The sequence below is a fragment of the Trachurus trachurus genome (genome assembly GCF_905171665.1).
Source record: "Trachurus trachurus genome assembly, chromosome: 3".
In the NCBI taxonomy this organism is placed as follows: Eukaryota; Metazoa; Chordata; class Actinopteri; order Carangiformes; family Carangidae; genus Trachurus; species Trachurus trachurus.
Window position 1 is genome coordinate 8989724 of NC_139893.1, and position 18810 is coordinate 9008533.

The following is an 18810-nucleotide window of genomic DNA, read 5'->3' on the forward strand; positions in this document are numbered from 1 at the left end:
TTACCATGGATGTTGCCATGGTTGCCATCAATCGCTCAGAAGTGGTGCTCTAGCTAGCCAATCCTTGTTGACAGTTTGGAAAATGGTTAACAGCGAATCCCTAGTTAAGCAGGTCCTTTTTTGCCATGTGTCGTACTGTCAGCTATCAATTAATCATTTAGAAATGGAAGAACATCTGTAAAGATGATGATTCACTCAGATTGAGACTTGTGGTTTTAAACATAGCGTTAGCTTCTTCTTTTTTTTCTGTGGATTTATGGCTCTGTCTGTGCGATGGACTTAACGCATAACGATGTCATGGACAGTGTAAGTTTAAGCAACTAAATCTAAAAGTGTGTGGTCAAATTTGACGGAAGCGGCCGCCTGGCCTGTATTTTACGCGTTTTGTGCGGTTTTGTGAGGGGAACGTACACCTACCTGTCACATCTGTTGCTGTTGTGGTTGATAAACTGGCAAATAAACAATAACTAGCTACCTGTTGGTAACGTATAACACCTGCTGCATGCACCTGTCCCTTTCACTCAACGTAGCATCTTTGTCTCGGCTAATTCAAACAAACAAACTCCAGCCGCTAAACTAGCTTAATTTACAGTACATCCGCTTCGTCGTCGAGTTAAACGATTTCCGACAGTTTTCTGCGGCATTTGAAAGCAGCACGGGCTTTTGAGCGCCAAACCACAGAGGCCGCAGCACCGAGCAGCACGGAAGAAGAACCTCCTCCATGTCCGATCGAAAAAGACAAAAAAATAAACAAATAAGGCTAACTAGCAAACAACTATTTATCTAAAGACAAATCTGGTGCTATGTTTAAGAACAAGTCTGCCTGGTTTTCAAGCAGTGTGCCGCAGAAGCGCTGCAGCTTCTGGAGTAAGTATTTTAAGGTTTTCTTCAGCTAATGTTCCTGAAATGCATTTATTAGTTAGTAAGGAGGCCATCCCTATAATTATGTCCTTTTAACCTAACATAGTTTCATCAAGCAGTGTGAGGTAGTGGTAGATACAATAAATATTGTAGTATACTGGAGTGAAATACTACTGCAGTATACTACAGTATACTGTAATGAAATACAGTAGGTTTGAAATCTATAGATTTTTGTAAACAGTGAATTAATAATATAGCCTACTGTATAAAAATCTCAAAAATGAGAATCAATACACACAATTAAATAAAATCTACAATTTTAGACATGCTGTAAATTTTGTCTGAGTTGGATTTTTGTTCCCAACATATCTCTGTTGTAGTGCAGGAAGGTGGCACAGTTGCTGATTGGAGGAAAGCAGATTATCTTTTCAGCGAAGATGCTGCATGTCCAGATACTGTGAGGTGAGAAGCAGCATGGCTAAACCAAAAAATATCAGCATTTCTTGTTATCTAGCAAAAGGTAATTTACCAATAATCCAGATTACATTTAAAGCTCTAACTTTGGTTTTGTTTTTCAGGATATTTGAGAGCAAAGATTACCTGTTGAGCAAGGTGACGGTTTTTCACGGCATGTTTCTGTCCACCTGTGAGAGCCGCGAGAGTGTAAAGTCTGTGAGCATCGGTCATTATGTGCTGCCACCACCCTCAGTACAGGACGGTGAAGAAGACTACTATATGTTCATTACCTACTATTATTTACTTTATCACATGTTTGTGTAATTAGATTTAATGCAAGTTTTTTTAGAAATCTGTGACACTTAAGTAGAATATTATCTATATTTTTGACATATTACATATAGTTGCTCCTTCGCTTTGAAGGCTCTAGCCAAAATCACCAGGAACAACTTTGATTATTATTTTTTTTTCAAAGTAAACCAGGTCTATGAATAAATATGTTCCTCTGATTGTGATTTCAGAAGTCAGAAACGTCATTGGGAGGCTGATTTGGGAGTGTGAGGATGAGCAGTTATCACAGGTAAATAAAACCAGGCAGTTTTCTCAGAGGCAAATCACATAAATGACTGTAATCTTCATCAAAACTGAACTGCTGTCAATTTCACAGGGTTCCTCCGACAGTGTCAGTTGTCAGACAGACAGCGAATGCAGTGAAGCAGAGGGAAGCAGCGATGAGTATGTCAGACTTCTACTTTCAATATTTTAAAATTATATTTCAAAAAATCCAAAAATGATTAGTTAAAGCTGTACAGAAAAGAAAATTGAATTTGAGCCCACTGTGGGTCCTAACATTAGTGTAATAACTCATCTATCAGATGATGGAGCCCAAACTTTGTGCAAAATTATATTTTTGATTAAATCCGGGATGATAGTGTGGTATTTTTTTTTTCGCATTGGATAATGCGGGCGCACAGATTATACGTCAGCCTGCTCAAGATTCATCAGCCACTGATATTGGATCCGTCATCCGTCAATCAAACATCTGAGACAACACACGCACACTGAGCTCGGTCTCGCCCCAAGCTTTGAATATCCCGCCTGTTCGATAACGACCAATCAAATTCGTTCTCCTTACTCAGGTAAACTCGTGCGGCAACTCGTGAAAACCCGCGCGACAAACAGGACAAACGGCCATTTCTGTACACTTTTAAAATACAAGAAAAAGACTCTGAATTTGAGGAGAAAATTATTTAATTCTGGTGAAATGATGTGTCCGTTTACCTGACACAAAATCTTAAAATAAATTGGTTCAGTCTAGAAATGAGTCGCCTCTAGTGAATATTCAAGGTTTGAAATGAGGAAAAATTACAGATTTTAAGGTCAACAAACTCTATCTAATGTTGTTGTTTGTTTTACACATTCATAATCAATTTAAGAACATACCCTGAATTCAAAGATGGAACCAGTGTGTATATAACTTTTAAAACAAGATAATTGATCTAATATTTCTAGATCTAAGGTTTTAAATCTGGGCAAGCACAGGATCATTTGTGTTGTTAACTGTCAAGTAAAGTAATTTAATCCTTATTCCTTTTACAGTTATGAATGGCTCATGGACTCATTAGTAGCTGATGCCCCTCCGTGTGATCATTGTCATGATTATCCAGTTGATAACGTGCTCACAGGTGACGTATCTATTACAATTTACTGTGTATTCATCGATAAAATGTCTGTAGTTTGTTAATTGTTAATAGATATTGAAGCTCCAGTGCAGTCTATTTTTAGATCATGAGATATTATCCAACACCACATGTTGACATCATGTTTTTTTTTTCTTTCTGTTATCTTTTTCACTGAAGGGTACATCAGCATGGACAAGCTGCCAAAATATTCAGGTGATCTGCGCGACTTCCATCCTGGACGTTCCTCCCACTGCTCCGGCTGTGAAGCTCTCACATCTGCAAACACACATCACAAGCAAAGCACATTAAAGAAGAACAAGTAGTAACAGTTGTGCCATTTACAGTGTCAGTGTAAGTGTGTGTATGTGTACATTAAATAAATCATACTAACATACAGTAGATAACTCTGTCACATGAGGTCATCGTCATAAACAATGATTTTTTAAATAACATCTCAATGTCAATGGTAAATTAAATGGTTCTTTTGTATCAAAAACTTGTGTCAGTGTTGCATCAGTTCAGTTTTTGGTCCATCAGCTGAGTCACAAGAGTTGATGTAAGTCAGTGGCGGTTTGGTTTATTATGATGTCAGTGTCACATGATGACTCAGTGATTATTTCAAATGTGCAATGATGTGAAACACACTATTGTATTGTTAAGAGGTGCAGTGCAGCATTTTCCCCTAAGCTTCAGCATCCTGTATCCAAACTTGATTGATTATTATTTTCCAATGATATGTGTCATGAAACTTGTTGCAGTAAAACAGTGGTGTTCATATTGATAAGATGCCCACATATACCGTAATTGATACCAACTTGGTACAATCAATAACAACGTGTAAACTTTAAGTAGAACAGAAAGACTCAGCTCAGACTCAGTTTATCTGTTCAGTTACATTTGGTAGTGGTACCGTCCACCCTTATGGACACCTGTTTGGTCCACGTCTTACAAAACAACAGAAAATAACGTCATTGTAAAAAAGAAAAAAAGACGTCTTAAAATTTGCAATGTCAATTTTTGACTTCCTAAGATGTTTGGACAGAAAAGCACCCAAGTGATCAGGGCAGGTTTGGGCGATGCACCTGTCAGGTGTGTTTTATACAACCATCATGATTTAGTTTTTGGAGCAGTCCATTCAGATGGTTGGGGAAATGGGCAGAAAATCCCGATGTTGATAATAATGTCATCTTAAATCCAGATTGTGTCCTAAATGAACCACAATTTACAGATTAATTTGAGGTTTATATGAAGAAAATGCTTCCCTTTGTGGCTCTGTAAGGTTTTCACCCCTAGAAACTGATTCAGTGGTATCGCCCAGGATGAAACGTCTGAAAACGTTTAAAACTGACGCGTAACTACGTCTATTTTTGTAACATTTACCTGAACCCGACATGTAAAAACTTAATTTACTGTAATTTTCAAGACGAATACATTTAACATCTACACTCGGACATCAGAATAAACGTTTTTTGTTTTGTTTTGTTTTGTTTTTTGACCGAACGGTTCCCCCCCTCCCCGCTCCGCAGAGTGGACTGGCCCGCAGGTGCTCGACCAATCAGACGCTTTGTTGTGGTGGCAGCCGGACTGTCAGGAAGCTGCTTCAGTCTGCACTTTGACCAGAGACGTTCGCTTTGACTCAGAAAGGCAGAAAACACGAGACAGGTCCGAGGTCTGTGCTCACACCGCACCGCTGCAGGTCGACATGGCTCAGGAGAACCTGTCCGTGGTGCTTCACGCCCAGGGAGACCTCAGGCTGGTAGGAGACGAACTACTTTCATATTATTTATTTGTTTAAAACAGACTGAGAGGAACTGATTGACGTCTTTTTTTTTCTTTTCTTTTCTTTGCATTTTATTCATTTTCTTACAGGACAAGCGGCCTGTCCCGGAGCCAGGACCTAATGGTAAACTATTCACAGCTAGATGCATGTAATGTATATTTAAATAAGTGCAGCATGTTGAGGTGTGTAAACCATTTAATGCAGCATGCATTGCACACACACCATACATCGTGCAAATGTGCATGGTTCGCTTTGCAGCTGCACCTCCATTCATTTTCATACACAAACTTATTTTTAAAAAACATCTATTCATTGAGTTTTACAATCTATATTTTGGCAAAGCGTTCAAATTCTGCATTAAAAAGTTGTGTATGTACACAGTTCAGCTCACAAGAGGGCTGTGTAATGGCAAAAATCTGGTAATAACACACATACCCTGAAGGGCTGTAACAGTATGATATTATGTGATATATTGAGATACTATAAGCAAGGCCAATGTTGTCATTTTCTTTAGAAAAACTCTCATCCTGTGAAGATCACACAGTGTTACATGCACAAACACAGCATTCAGACTTTGACCTACATTTGTATTTCACATTTCCTACATCATTGTAAATATTTTATACACAATCTGAACAGAGGGATTAATTAACCATCTGCCCCAATCAGTAAAAGATTCACAAGTGTGACAGAAAGGGTAAGATAAACATTCAGAAATACACTATTTTTACATGCAGTCTGAACAAACAAGGCTCAAATAAAACAGAAAACCACTGTCACCTCCAGCAACTATTGATAACAGATCTATACAGTACTACAAAGATCTGATACAGTATCAGGTCATAAAATAATTTATTGCTTTTTGTTTAGCATCAGTCAGTGTCACCGTGCCGTCATCCTGTCTCTTGTTTGGTGTCCAGAGGTTTTGCTCCAGATGCACTCTGTGGGGATCTGTGGGTCAGACGTCCACTACTGGCAGCACGGCCGGATCGGAGACTTTGTGCTCAAAAAGCCGATGGTGTTGGGACACGAGGCTGCAGGACGAGTGGCGAAGGTCGGATCAGAAGTCAAACACCTTAAAGTGGGTGAGTGTGTGTGTCTCTGAGCTGTGAGAATCCACTAAAAAACATCTGATGAAGCGTGCACTGCAGAAATCCAATATTCAACCTTCCTGTTGTCAAATGTGTTTATATTAGAAATAAGAGTTTTAAATATTTTGTTCCTTCCTGAAAATAATCACTCTTGACCTGACCACTACAATGATGAACTCCTCACAAAGCTGAAAAAGTATTAAAACTACTAAATTTAGACTCTAAAACAAGGTATATTTTTATGTAAATGAGGATTATTAACCATAAAAGTCCAAAAACAGAGTGGGAAAGTGGACTAAAATGTTGTAATGCAGTTATTGAGTGATTATTTCATACCTATATACAGTCAGACTGGGTCAATTGACCTGGTTGGACCAGAGTTTAGACAATACAAAGGTGAAGCTTTTACATTTCAAACAAAAGGCTTATTACTTACAGTATTTCAACTTTGAGAGTATTTGGAGTTTGTCATGTTGCTCTGCCAGCGCTGTGTGAACCTGACGTGTGTTTTCCAGGCGACAGAGTGGCCATAGAGCCCGGTGTTCCCCGCGAGATGGACGAGTTCTTCAAAAACGGACGATACAACTTGTCTCCCACCATCTTCTTCTGTGCCACACCCCCGGACGATGGGAACCTGTGCAGATACTACACACACAACGCCAACTTCTGCTACAAGTAAGCATCAGGGGTAGACAATAAGGGAAATTTGCCACAGGCCCTCTGGGCCAGTGGCTTTTGAAGATCACTGGCCCCACCATTCTAACCACTGGCCCAGGACAATAGGTATCGATCCCCATATTAACGAAAAACAACATATCCCAGCCAATTCCTGCGGTCTCGCCATCGAGGCTGGAACTTTCTGATACCATTACTAGTCAATTTCCAACATTCTTGATACTTATTCAATACCACGATCTTGTAGTTTCTTGAGATTTTGGGGGATTATTTTGTTATATGTATTTTAGTGATTATGTATGAGTTGGTATATTTGTGTTTAATTTTTGTAAGTTGTTATTTATTTGAGTCTGATGTAAAGGATTTATATCCTGTATCAGATATTTTTCATTCAATTTCATTAAAGAAGGTCAAAAAAAGTGCTTTTAAATTCATCAGGCTACTTTATTTAATAAATAAATAACTGTTTCACATATTTGGCCTCCACTGTGGTTTAACAATGAAGTAAAAACAGAGTTAAAATGGTAAATATGCCTCAACACAAACATGAAGTTATGTAGTCATTACTTTTATCCTCCAAGTAGTTCAGTGATATAACTGTTGTTCTCATTCATTCACGTTTAGGCTGTTTCCACAGATTGGTGCAAAACTGACTCATTGTTTCATTTTCAGCTCAGTTTTGCGTTTACACACGTTTTTTTGTTGTTGTTATTATGGTCTAAATGTCACGTGACGTGCCACCACTGTGGCGCACACCGAACAGCTGGCGCCCCAGCGCGAGCTCTGGCCCGTGTGTAACGTTCGCGTCGGTCCCGACAGGACTCGACCCGACGCGCTGAGGAGGAGGGAAGTTTCATGGTTAAGAAAAAGGTTTTTATCGGTTCTTGTGACGACCTTCTATCAGCAGCAGTGAGTGAGCTGGAGCTGCAGCTGCAGCTGCTTGCAGGTGGTGCTGACGTGCCAGGGCACAGCGCTGGCTGCGCACAGAAAGTAGATGTCTCTGTCGTTGATCGGGTCGGGATCTCTTAGCACTAATTACCGAGACGATTTGACAGTTATCATTTCAAACCACAGGGATTTAATGTGAAATTAGATTTATTTATTTACTTGTTATATTTCAAGGCATTATTTTCACTGGCCCCACCGGGCCAGTGTTTGGAGCGTTCTGGTGGCCCTGACGGTTTGAAAAGTACGTCCGGGCCACCGGGCCATTTATATTGTCGACCCCTGAGCATGATTTTTTTTTTTCTCCAGATGTTACCTAACAACTGCCAACCGACTCTGTTGCCTAATCGTTGCACATATCCTCCTATATCTGTTGCAGTGTTAATTTTGTCTGCTATTTTTCCAGTTTAGTTTTAGTCATATTTAGTCAACTTGTATTCTTTTTTGTTTAGTCACATTTCAGTCAACGAAAAGTCTTGGCATTTTAGTCTAGTTTTAGTCTACAGTCTTTTTTTAGTCTTTGAAAGCAGATTGACAGTAATGTTAATCAAAACTAATCTAGTCAAACCAATAGATTCATTTTAGTCTTTTTCTCACTCATCTCACCAGATGTATGTCATTCTCTGAAGTAAGATAGGTTGCCAAAGATCCCACCAAATGTTATTTTTTTAAGCAGGTACATGCTGTATACATATCGACCCAGATGCAGCTACGACATCTCAAATAAAGAATAATAAGTTTTATCTTCTATTGTTCAGTGTCTTTCAGGCAGGAATACAATTATTGAAACACGGGTTAACAGCAGCACGTTTTACCAGAGAAGCTCTGTTTGTACTCGTCGCATTTAGCACAGACAACACCGGTGGGTGTGTGCTCCTCACTCAGACAAACACACACTCCTGGCAGCAGCGCAGGAGGAGAAAAATTGACGCGCATCCAGTTAAGGCACTTTTTGGATTGTAATTTAAAAGTCAGTGTTTAAAGGCATTGATTTCATCTCGTCTTTGTCTCGTTCTCGTCATGAAAAACAAGTTGATGAATATATTTCGTCTAGTCTCGTCTGATGAAATTAACACTGAGTTGTGCGTCTCTCTCTGTTTCTTTGTTCAAGGTTGCCTGACAATGTGACGTTTGAGGAGGGAGCTCTGATCGAACCTCTGTCCGTGGGGATCCACGCCTGTCGCAGAGCCGGGGTCACGCTCGGCAGCACCGTGCTCATCTGTGGTGCAGGTAAAAAACAAAACAGCTGCAACTTAAATTAAACTGGCAGGATGAGAAACTGAGTCTGCAACATTCCTGCACGTTTCAGGACATGCAGCAAACCAATATAAAAAAAAAATAGTCAATTGTCTTGTATTTAAAGAACATGTCTGTGCAAGTGGTGGAATCTGGGCGCTGAGCTGAGAAAGTGAGAATCATCCTGACTCAACAGAAGTCAAGAACCCGTGAACCTTCACACAGCTCGGAGACTTAATGTGTAACAGCTCCACTGTGCTGAAAAGAAGCCAATGAACATTATTAACCCGTGTTAACCAACACCAGGGGAAACAGCTGTTTTGTTTTCCTATTACAGTTTCAGTTTCTGTCATCTGGTTTATTTCCAGGACCCATTGGGTTGGTCTGTTTGCTCGTGGCCAAGGCGATGGGAGCCTCGCAGGTCGTCATCACCGGTAACACGCTGAAAAGACACAACCTTATTAGTACACGTTAGTAGTTGTTTTTTTTATTGTTTTGTCTCTAATCCACCTTCAGATCTGTTCCCTGAGCGTCTGACGGTGGCCAAAGAGATCGGTGCCGACTTCCAGGTGACTGTGAAGAGGGGAGACGGAGCGCAGCAGCTCGCCAAGAGCGTGGAGGACATGCTCGGAGCGCCGCCTCACATCACTATTGAATGCACTGGTGTTGAGAGCAGCATCCAGACCGCCATCTATGTGAGCGACTATTAAGTTTTTATAATTATTATGTATTAAATATCACAATGTTTCATCCACTTTAATGGGATACTTCACCCAAAATCGATAATTCACCAATTTTCTACTCACAGTCGTGCCAAGGAAGGGTTTGGAGAATTTTTGGGGTCATCAAAAGTTGGAGTTCCAGGGGGGGTCCGGCTGGCAACGGGTTTTCATATAATGGCGGCGGATAGAGTTCACTTTTGAATTGTCCAAAACACACACTATGAAACATCCAGATACCTCCATACTGCTCGTCCGTACTGACCCAAGTGTCCTGAAGCCGCCACATGAAAAAGTTGTTCAGAACAAATTAATTTTATCTCTGTTTTTAGCCTTGTTGTTGTAGTAGCTCCCAGTGGCTCTGTTGATGTTTGTGCACATGCGCGAGATTTACTGTGAGATGTTCGTTCGTCGTCGTAAATTACCATTGGATGTTTGATGTAAACACGGAAGAACATCTCGCAGCAAATCTCACACATCTCGTGCAGCCACTAGGAGCTACTACAACAACAAGGCTAAAAACAGAGATCAAATGAATTTTTTCCAAACAACTTTTTCACTTGGCGGCTTCAGGACACTTGGGTCAGTACAGACGAGCAGTATGGAGGTATCTGGATGTTTCATAGTGTGTGTTTTGGACGATTCAAAAGTGAACTCTATCCGCCGCCATTATATGAAAATCCGTTTCCAGTCGGACCCCCCCTGGAACTCCAAAAGCGTTTTGATGACTCTCTAAGTTCTCCAAACCCTTTCTTGGCATGACAGTGAGTAGAAAATTGGTGAATTATCGATTTTGGGTGAAGTATCCCTTTAAATCCATGTTATGATTATTTTTTGTTCAATCAGGCCACACGTTCAGGAGGCGTGGTGGTGCTGGTGGGTCTCGGATCAGAGATGGCCACGATTCCTCTGATCAACGCTGCTGTGAGAGAGGTGGACATCAGGGGCGTCTTCCGCTACTGCAACACGTGAGAAGATCAAATATCCTCCAAGTTTATAAAGAAAAGCTGCAAACAGGGAGAGATATTTACAACACGTATCTCTTTGCTTTGAGGTAACTATTGGGCCTGTCTTCCTGTGTTGCAGCTGGCCGATGGCCATAGCCATGTTGGCGTCGGGGAAAGTGAACGTGAAGCCGCTGGTGACGCACCGTTTCCCTCTGGAGCAGGCGGTCCAGGCCTTTGAAACCACGCGCCAGGGTCTCGGGATAAAGGTCATGTTAAAGTGTGACCAGAGCGACCAGAACCCCTGATGAGAGCGACTCGGCGTGACGGGCAGACGTCCACAAACTACTGGACATTGACCCCGAGACAGATAACAGCTGGTTCAAACAGACACACTAACAACAACAGTCCTGTAGCACGACACGTGTAATTAGCATCAAACGGTACGAGTGATCGTTTCATAATGATCAACATTGTTATATAACCATCATTTTAATTATTTTATTATAATTGTTTATGATTTGCAATTTGTTACTTTTGGAATTTAGAATAATTTTAAACACTGTCACAGAGTAAATAAACCCTTTAAATAATAAAACCTTAATTACAGTGTTTCTATTTCTTTTCTTTTTTTTTTTTTTTTACAGAACCTGCATTTCCTAGTTTTAAACAGTAGATGGAACCAGAGGTTTAAAGTGGAAAATCATCAGCAGGGGTTGGACCAATTCTATGTTTAGATGTTCGAGTGCAGGAAACAGGTTCAAGAGAATCACTGTTCATTTAGTAAAATGTTTTTTTCTAAAGGTTTAATCCTCATTTTGTTTAGTTGATCGATACCTTGAGATCACAGGTACGCACGGTCTTTAAGTGTAATCGATTTCATAACTTATCCAGCAAGAACACACCATAAATAAACTCTGAACTTGCTCCACACAACAAATTAACAATAAGACTCTGCAGCATCAGCACAATGTGATCAATGAAATACTTCACTACGTCGCACAACAACTGAACAAGAACATGATGTACTTCCAGGGAACTTCTCTAAGCATTTGATCTTTCTAAGATATTTCTCTCCTCTCTCTTGGCATCTGTTGTTGCTGTTGCCTTGGTGCACTGCATCATGGGAAAACACTACACTATATTTTAACAATTATCTCTAAAACTACCTAGATTCAGTTTGATTTCAAATGTGAAGACACAACAGACCTGTGTGGTATAAAACTGGGACACAGCTGTGCTGTTCGTGTCTGCTATGAGAAAATGTATTCTGCATTATATAGCAGAAATGTTCAGGATAAACGTACAGGATCAAGCTGTTTTTACCTTCTGCTGTTTGTTTTGTTTTGTTTTGTTTCTTCCAGCTGTGAGCTTCTCCTCTATTTTCAGGTAAATTAAAACCCACTCAGGATCAATATGTGGCATAAAACCGAGATGTGTACTAACTCAGAATTCTACATTCAATGTAAAAGTTCAATTAAGACTAAAAGTTACTCAGTTTATGGGCTTTTAGTTTTAACACAGTCAAAATGATTAGTAATTTACTCCTCTTTTTATGGGATTAATGTTCCTTTCTGTTGTATTTCCCATTCCTTACATTCACATGACACCACCATGATATTTCAGAAACAGTTTCAAAAGCAGCCAGGTTTAGCTCAGGTTTTATTATCTTGCCACAATGACATGATACTACTTTTACGAAGCATGCACACAGATAATGTTCATATGGTTAAAACATCTTTTTTTTTTTTTTTTTTTACTACAATGCATTGTAAAGCCGTGACTCTGCGGTACGGTACGGCTTTGTTCTGTCACAGTGTGAGATTCACAGTTCTCTCTTTCCCTCTCCAGACTGAAAGCCAACAACATACAGGTGTGGGAAGATGTGACTAAACCTGCGTGTTTTGATTTTTTTTTTTGTCGTTTTTTTCGGTGTTTTAACATGAGCACAATACTAGACGAGTTTCTCTTTATGTACAGACATTCTAATACTGCTTATGGCAATGGGACAGCTCACACAACACAGTTACATTCACAATCCACTCATAGTATTCATGAGCTTCAGTCAGGAACACTAAAAGATGAACATACAGTAGAGTAGCACGCAAAAGAAAACTTCATTTTTCATACTTTGTGTGACTTTGATATCAAAAGCATAATTAATGCATGTTAATAGAGTAACTCGGTTGCATGTTATTTAAATGTGTGAGTGTTTGTACATGAGATTTAGAAAAGACGTACAGTAGTACCGTCACCGTTCAGGAGGCTGAACTCGTGTATTGCCGTAAAATGATGTAAATCAAAAAAGGATATGGCGTTTCTCCCATAAACCCCTGCTGCTGCAAGCACTGGTTTGATTCACATGTACATCAATCATAACATATCAACTTACCAACATTTGAAACACTAAAGTAATTCCCCCCTTTTTCAATGGCAACCGCTATAATAACCGGCATTTAATTGTGTCTTTGCCATCATCGAGGCCTGTTTTCGATTCAAACAGCGAGATTCAATAAATATTTACAGTGCAGCTGTGGCCCTTAGCTCCTCCTCCCCACTGCCCTCAGTTACAATATTAGCAAATATGTATTTACATGACAAATAAATAAAGAGAGAAGGAAATGAAACTATACAAGAAGTATAGTAGAAGTATCGTATTCCATTACATGAGTATAAAAAAAATAAAGTGTGATGCAGTCACTCAATAAGTCCGTCCACACAACCACACACACACACAGAGAAGCACAGACAGGACAAATAAATAACAAACAGTATCCACACACACTCGTACTGTACACACGCACACACACAAGCACACACACACACACACACACACAGTCTTTTCAGCTCTAGAGATGGAAAAAAGCGTCTCATGTCGATCAAATGGCCGTTGCATGTTAATAAGCACAGACAAGAAGAGAGATGACGGAGATCTGACGTCATCGGCTCGATGGAAAAATAGAAATAAAAGAAGAAGAAGAGAGAGAAATGAATGAAGTGAGTGGGAGAAGTCGTAGTCCTCCTCCTCCTCCTCTCCCCCCCCTTCCCCTCCCTCACCCCCCGCCCCCGGGGTGAGTTAACCAATCACAGCTGACGGCTCGTCACTAGCGAACGCTCCCCGGACATCGTTCATATGTACATAGGTGTCTCCTGTCCTGTTAGAAGTCTGAACATGGCCGCCGGCATCGTCTTCATGTGGATCTGGAGAGAGAGAGAGAGAGAGAGAACAAATGGTTAGTCAATTACAGTATCTATCTATCTATCTATCTATCTATCTATCTATCTATCTATCTATCTATCTATCTATCTATCTATCTATCTATCTATCTATCTATCTATCTATCTATCTATCTATCTATCTTATCTTATCTTGTATCTATCTATCTATTGTATCTATCTACTGTATCTATCTATTGTATCTATCTATCTATCTATCTATCTATCTATCTATCTATCTATCTATCTATCTATCTATCTATCGTATCTTATCTTGTATCTATCTATCTATTGTATCTATCTACTGTATCTATCTATCTATCTATCTATCTATCTATCTATCTATCTATCTATCTATCTATCTATCTATCTATCTATCTATCTATCTATAGGTAAAGGTAAAGGTACTTTATTTGTCACATATACAGCTAGTACAGTGAAATTCTTTCTCTGCATTTAACCCATCCCTGAGGAGCAGTGGGCAGCCACGGTGCGGCGCCCGGGGACCAACTCCAGATTATGAGCCAGTGCCTTTGGTCAGGGGCACTGACTGGAGGATCAGGCTAGCTGGCATGTTTTTAGTGGTGGGGGAAACCGGAGCACCCCGAGGAAACCCACGCAGACACGGGGAGAACATGCAAACTCCACACAGAAAGGACCTGGGTGGCCGGGGATTCGAACCCAGGACCTTCTTGCTGTGAGGCAACAGTGCTAACCACTGTGCCACCTATCTATCTATCTATCTATCTATCTATCTATCTATCTATCTATCTATCTATCTATCTATCTATCTGTCTGTCTGTCTGTCTGTCTGTCTGTCGTATCTTATCTTGTATCTATCTACTGTATCTATCTATTGTATCTTCTATCTATCTATCTATCTATCTATCTATCTATCTATCTATCTTTATACAACAGTTAGTTCCGACCGGTCCCAACCGAGCAATTTGATTGGACAACGAGACATTCCATAGTGCTGATATACAGTATAACAGCACTGGGACTTTTCACAGACATAATCACTCCGCTGTTCAGCTGGACAGAAGCTAAGTCAGAGCATAGACTGTAATGGTGCGTTCCAGGCAGGCTTTTTAACCCGTAAGTCACGACTTCAAGTCACCAGTTACGAGTTTGTAGCGTTCCAGGCAAGTTATGAGTTACGAACTGGGAACTGGGAGTAGATCGATCTAGTACGAGTTCACAGGTGGGAAGTTACGAGTTTGACTGTACGTTCTAACGGGTAACCATAGGAACAGGTCGGAAAAACACGAGTTACGGGTTGCCTGGAACGCACCATAAGAGTCAGAGCTGCCCCATCTCTCTGCTGCTACTGCTGTTGCTGCTGTTGCTGCTGCTGCTGCTGCTGCAGTTATAAACGGACCTGAACATTAAAACCTGGACCTGACCGGGTCCGTCTAATTGGCGATAAATCTCTACTAAACCCGGCTGGAAAAAAAATCGCCGCGGGGGCAACTACGTTTTGACGGTGATGTGTTTTGATATTAGCATTAGCTGTTGTTAGCCACGTAGCTCAGCTACTTAGCTTCAACTGTGTTTATATTGATTACATAGATGATAAACAAATGTAATACGGTATCGATAACGTCTCTGTATGTCTTCACGCTGGTCCTGTTGCTGCGGTGCTGATCAGACACGGGCTCAGAACCAGAACCAGCACTGGAAGCAGCTCGGTGGAGAAGCTTGTAGCTAGTAGCAAGCTAGTATGAACTGTTTATGTGTTGCCTGGCAACAGCCTTGTCTCCCTTCCAGTTGCAGAACTATTTCTGTTGGCGGAGCCAAATAAATGATTGAATAAACAAACAAATCATAATCTCTTGTAGTTTATTACTGTTCTAAAAATGCGCTTGTAGCACTGTTGTATAAAAGCCTGCGGCCTCGTGCCTACGACCGAATCACAGCCGTGCTGATATACAGTACAACAGCACTCCCTCTCGTGTGATATTGCTTAAATCTATCTCTATATATCTATGTGTGAAAGTTGTACTGTGCTGTTTTTATCTGTGTTGTTTTTTTTAGATGAAATGCCAAGAGTGTGATCTGCTGCAACTCCATTTCCCTACGGGGACAAATAAAACTACTATCTATCTATCTATCTATCTATCTATCTATCTATCTATCTATCTATCTATCTATCTATCTATCTATCTATCTATCTATCTATCTATCTATCTATCTATCTATCTATCTATCTATCTATCTATCTATCTATCTATCTATCTATCTATCTATCTATCTATCTATCTATCTATCTATCTATCTATCTATCTATCTATCTTATCATTTTATAATTAAATGGTACTGGTGTGATAATGGTTTATTGTCCGGCAGGTTGGGAATCAATGGTCTACCATGATGATTCCTACAGTTCCCATAATGCATCTGTTAAACCTCATTACCGCAGGCCTTTAGATAAAAATACATTGTCTCCTGTGATTGTTATTGCTATAATATTTTTTATATATTAACTTGTCTTTTTATTTTTGTCTTTTTTGTTACCACTCTATTTTGTTGACATTATTTGAGTATTTTCTGTTTGTTTGTTGTATTCTGTTAAAAAAAGGGTGTATTCTCTAGGATGAAACAAACCATCAAGTTTATTATAGTGAACTTAACATCATGTTTACAATCTGTGGCAACCTGTGAACACGCTCTCTATGCTGTGTTGTTATAAAAAGGCTGTGACATTTTGTGTGCCTTAGTCTTCTGAGTGTGTGTGTGTCTGTATGCGTGTGTGTGTTCATATGCGTCAGTCTGACCTCTCCAACAGAGTTTGACAGCGCCTGGACGATCTTCTCGTGCGCTGTGGCCACCACACTCTGCCCGTTGATCTCAATGATCCTGTGCCCGACACGGACGCCTCCTCGCTCGGCGATTCCTCCTCGCATCAGACTGCATATCTGTCATGTTAAACACACAAACACACGCATGAAGAAAAGCTAGTTGAAGATGACAAGTGTGAAACAGAGAAGTTCAGACTGGGAGGGAGGATTCAATGAAAAATCTAAACCACATTAAAACTGTGCTAAAGATAACAGCTGTATTTTTTTTTTGTGTGTGTGTAGCTTGTATTAGGTGCATAAATATTGTTTGACTCAAAACACCAATTTATCACAACTGACGCTGCATTACTTCAAAGTTTCCAATACAGAGGAACTAAAATAATGAGCAGATTAATCTTAACCAAGACAGGAATGTGAAACAGCAACAGTCTCAGTACATCATATATCAAACTAAACAAGTAAAAAAAAACAAAAAAAACACACACAACAAAGCTTCAATAATGTTTGTCAAGGATATATGTTGTTGGTTATACTAATATCCATGAGATCCAGTGAGACAGGAGTCAGATTCAGACTTACGATGCCGTTCTGGACGCTGAAGCCCAGTTGATATTTCAGGTCTGGTCTCTTGATGAGGACGGTGGTCACAGGTGGACAGCTGACGATGTTCATCTTCACCTGGACCTGGTTCTTTAAGCCCTTTGAACACACACACACACACACACACACACACACACACACACACACACACACAGACATAAACAGCTGGTACGTCATCATGTTTAAAGGGATAGTTCAACAGTTTGGCAAATTGGCCCTTTAAAAAGTAGAAAGGTCGCGCACATCCAATTAAAAAGGTGCTGGCCTCAAAAATAAATGTAGATAAAGAAAAAAGAAAAGAGGAGACCACACACTTAACCTCCATTTATGTGCTTTTATTTAGCACATCCAACAACATCAGCAACAAACCTCAAATGTTCGAAGGTTCAAAAATGTGGCGTCCTGAGTTAGTCTGAAGAAGAGCAGTACGCTCGAAACATTGCTGATGTTGTTGGATGTGCTAAATAAAAGCACATAAAGGAACATTGGCCCATTGCCATAATCCTTGTATTCATAGCAGTAGGTTTGTTACCTTTAATTGTCGGTGCAAGCTGTTTTTAGAACGACAGGGCAGAGCAGAGCCGTGAGCTGCTCAGAGCTACGCTACGGAGGCTCATGGGATTTCTTGGTTTCCCTCATCACACTCATCAAATACACAATCCAACAACTCCAAAACTCTCGGGTGGACAAGTTGTGACCTGCACATTCACCACGCTGTGAGATAATTAGGGCTGCCCCCAAATAGTCAACCAAGCACCGGTCGAACAAAAAATCATTAGCCGACCAAAATTTCATTGGTCGATTCGTCGCAGGAAGAAAAAAACTAACATTTGGAGCCCTGTCTTGTCAAAATCAATAAGACTGAACTGTATATGAAAGGCTATAGGGCTTTTATTTGAGGGGCCAGACACAGGAAGTCGTGACACTCACTCGCTGTCAGTTTTTTTTGTTGTTGGTTGTTTTGTTTTGTTTACACGGCACGGCAGGTCCCTATTTTTTTGTCAAAAGGCGACTTTTTGCGATGTTCTTACAGTTTGGAGACGTGTTGGATTGTGTATTTGATGAGTTTTGAGGGACAGGGCAGCTCACGTCTCTGCCCTGCAGATCTCAAAACAACATGCACCGATAATTAAAGGTAATGAACCTACTGCCATGACTATATTGATTATGGCAATAGGCAAATTTGCCAAAATGTTGAATTATCCCTTTAAATGTTTATTTAGTCCAGTTTTTAATTAGTCCACATCGTCGTCAGCGTTTCTCCTTTTACCTTAATGATTCCCTGACAGGTGGCGAGCGGCAGCCCCACCAGGCTCGTGTTGTTGATGGACATGATCTGGTCTCCGATGCTGAGCTTGCCGGACCGCGCCGCCGGGCCGCCGTTCATCATGTTGGCCAGGATGACGGTCGGCAGGATGGAGCCCCAGCCCGACTCCACGATCACCACGCCCAGGATCTCCCCTTTACTCTTCTCCAGCTGCAGCTGTGAGCCGGAGGAGGAGGAGCAAACACGTCGTTATGTTTTATGATTATGTAGAGAGAACATCCATCCTTCAGCGACACCACAGACGTTTCGACACCGCTCTCAGTTTTTCTTTCTTTTTTTTACTTCTGATAAAACCACAACAGAGTCACAAACATTAGTGAGCTGTGAGCTTCAGTCTCTCCCTGAGGTATCTGCTGAGCTGGAAAAAAAACCCTGATTCAGCTACAAATTTGCTGGAAAATGTGCAGAGAACCCGTTTTTTTTTTGTTTGTTTTGGTACTTCGAACAATATGTTTCCTTTTTGATACCTAATTTGAC

General features: G+C 40.5%; 3 protein-coding genes across 3 annotated transcripts in view; 2 read left to right on the top strand and 1 right to left on the bottom strand.

Annotated features, from left to right (window-relative positions):
- Positions 1–803: 803 nt before the first annotated feature.
- terb2 (telomere repeat binding bouquet formation protein 2) lies at positions 804–3322 on the top strand (the record flags this gene model as incomplete). Its single annotated transcript, XM_084001524.1, has 7 exons — positions 804–867; positions 1242–1323; positions 1440–1579; positions 1839–1897; positions 1985–2052; positions 2917–3002; positions 3177–3322. 7 exons carry the CDS (start codon positions 804–806, stop codon positions 3320–3322), a joined length of 645 nt encoding a protein of 214 aa, XP_083857650.1.
- Positions 3323–4647: 1325 nt separating this feature from the next.
- Positions 4648–11002, top strand: sord (sorbitol dehydrogenase). The gene is made up of 9 exons (XM_084000336.1): positions 4648–4755; positions 4869–4902; positions 5700–5864; positions 6386–6545; positions 8602–8720; positions 9095–9160; positions 9243–9421; positions 10292–10413; positions 10532–11002. The coding sequence occupies exons 1-9, from the start codon at positions 4702–4704 to the stop codon at positions 10695–10697; spliced, it is 1065 nt and encodes a 354-aa protein (XP_083856462.1). The 5' UTR covers positions 4648–4701; the 3' UTR covers positions 10698–11002.
- Positions 11003–13518: 2516 nt separating this feature from the next.
- apba2b (amyloid beta (A4) precursor protein-binding, family A, member 2b) overlaps positions 13519–18810 on the bottom strand; it is a gene marked incomplete at both ends in the record, with an annotated part of 33359 nt that continues 28067 nt past the window's right edge. Inside the window, 4 exons of the mRNA XM_084001525.1 lie at positions 13519–13590; positions 16383–16523; positions 16986–17105; positions 18277–18489. Of these exons, the coding sequence (XP_083857651.1) occupies positions 13519–13590; positions 16383–16523; positions 16986–17105; positions 18277–18489 (546 nt within the window). The remainder of the gene's footprint in view (positions 13591–16382; positions 16524–16985; positions 17106–18276; positions 18490–18810) is intronic.

Bases quoted from the DNA above. Each gene is read 5' to 3' on its own strand.
- sord (XM_084000336.1), top strand. From the start codon at position 4,702: ATGGCTCAGGAGAACCTGTCCGTGGTGCTTCACGCCCAGGGAGACCTC. The intron at 4,756-4,868 runs GTAGGAGACGAA...ATTTTCTTACAG, and splicing joins CCCAGGGAGACCTCAGGCTG to GACAAGCGGCCTGTCCCGGA. The intron at 8,721-9,094 runs GTAAAAAACAAA...GTTTATTTCCAG, and splicing joins CGTGCTCATCTGTGGTGCAG to GACCCATTGGGTTGGTCTGT.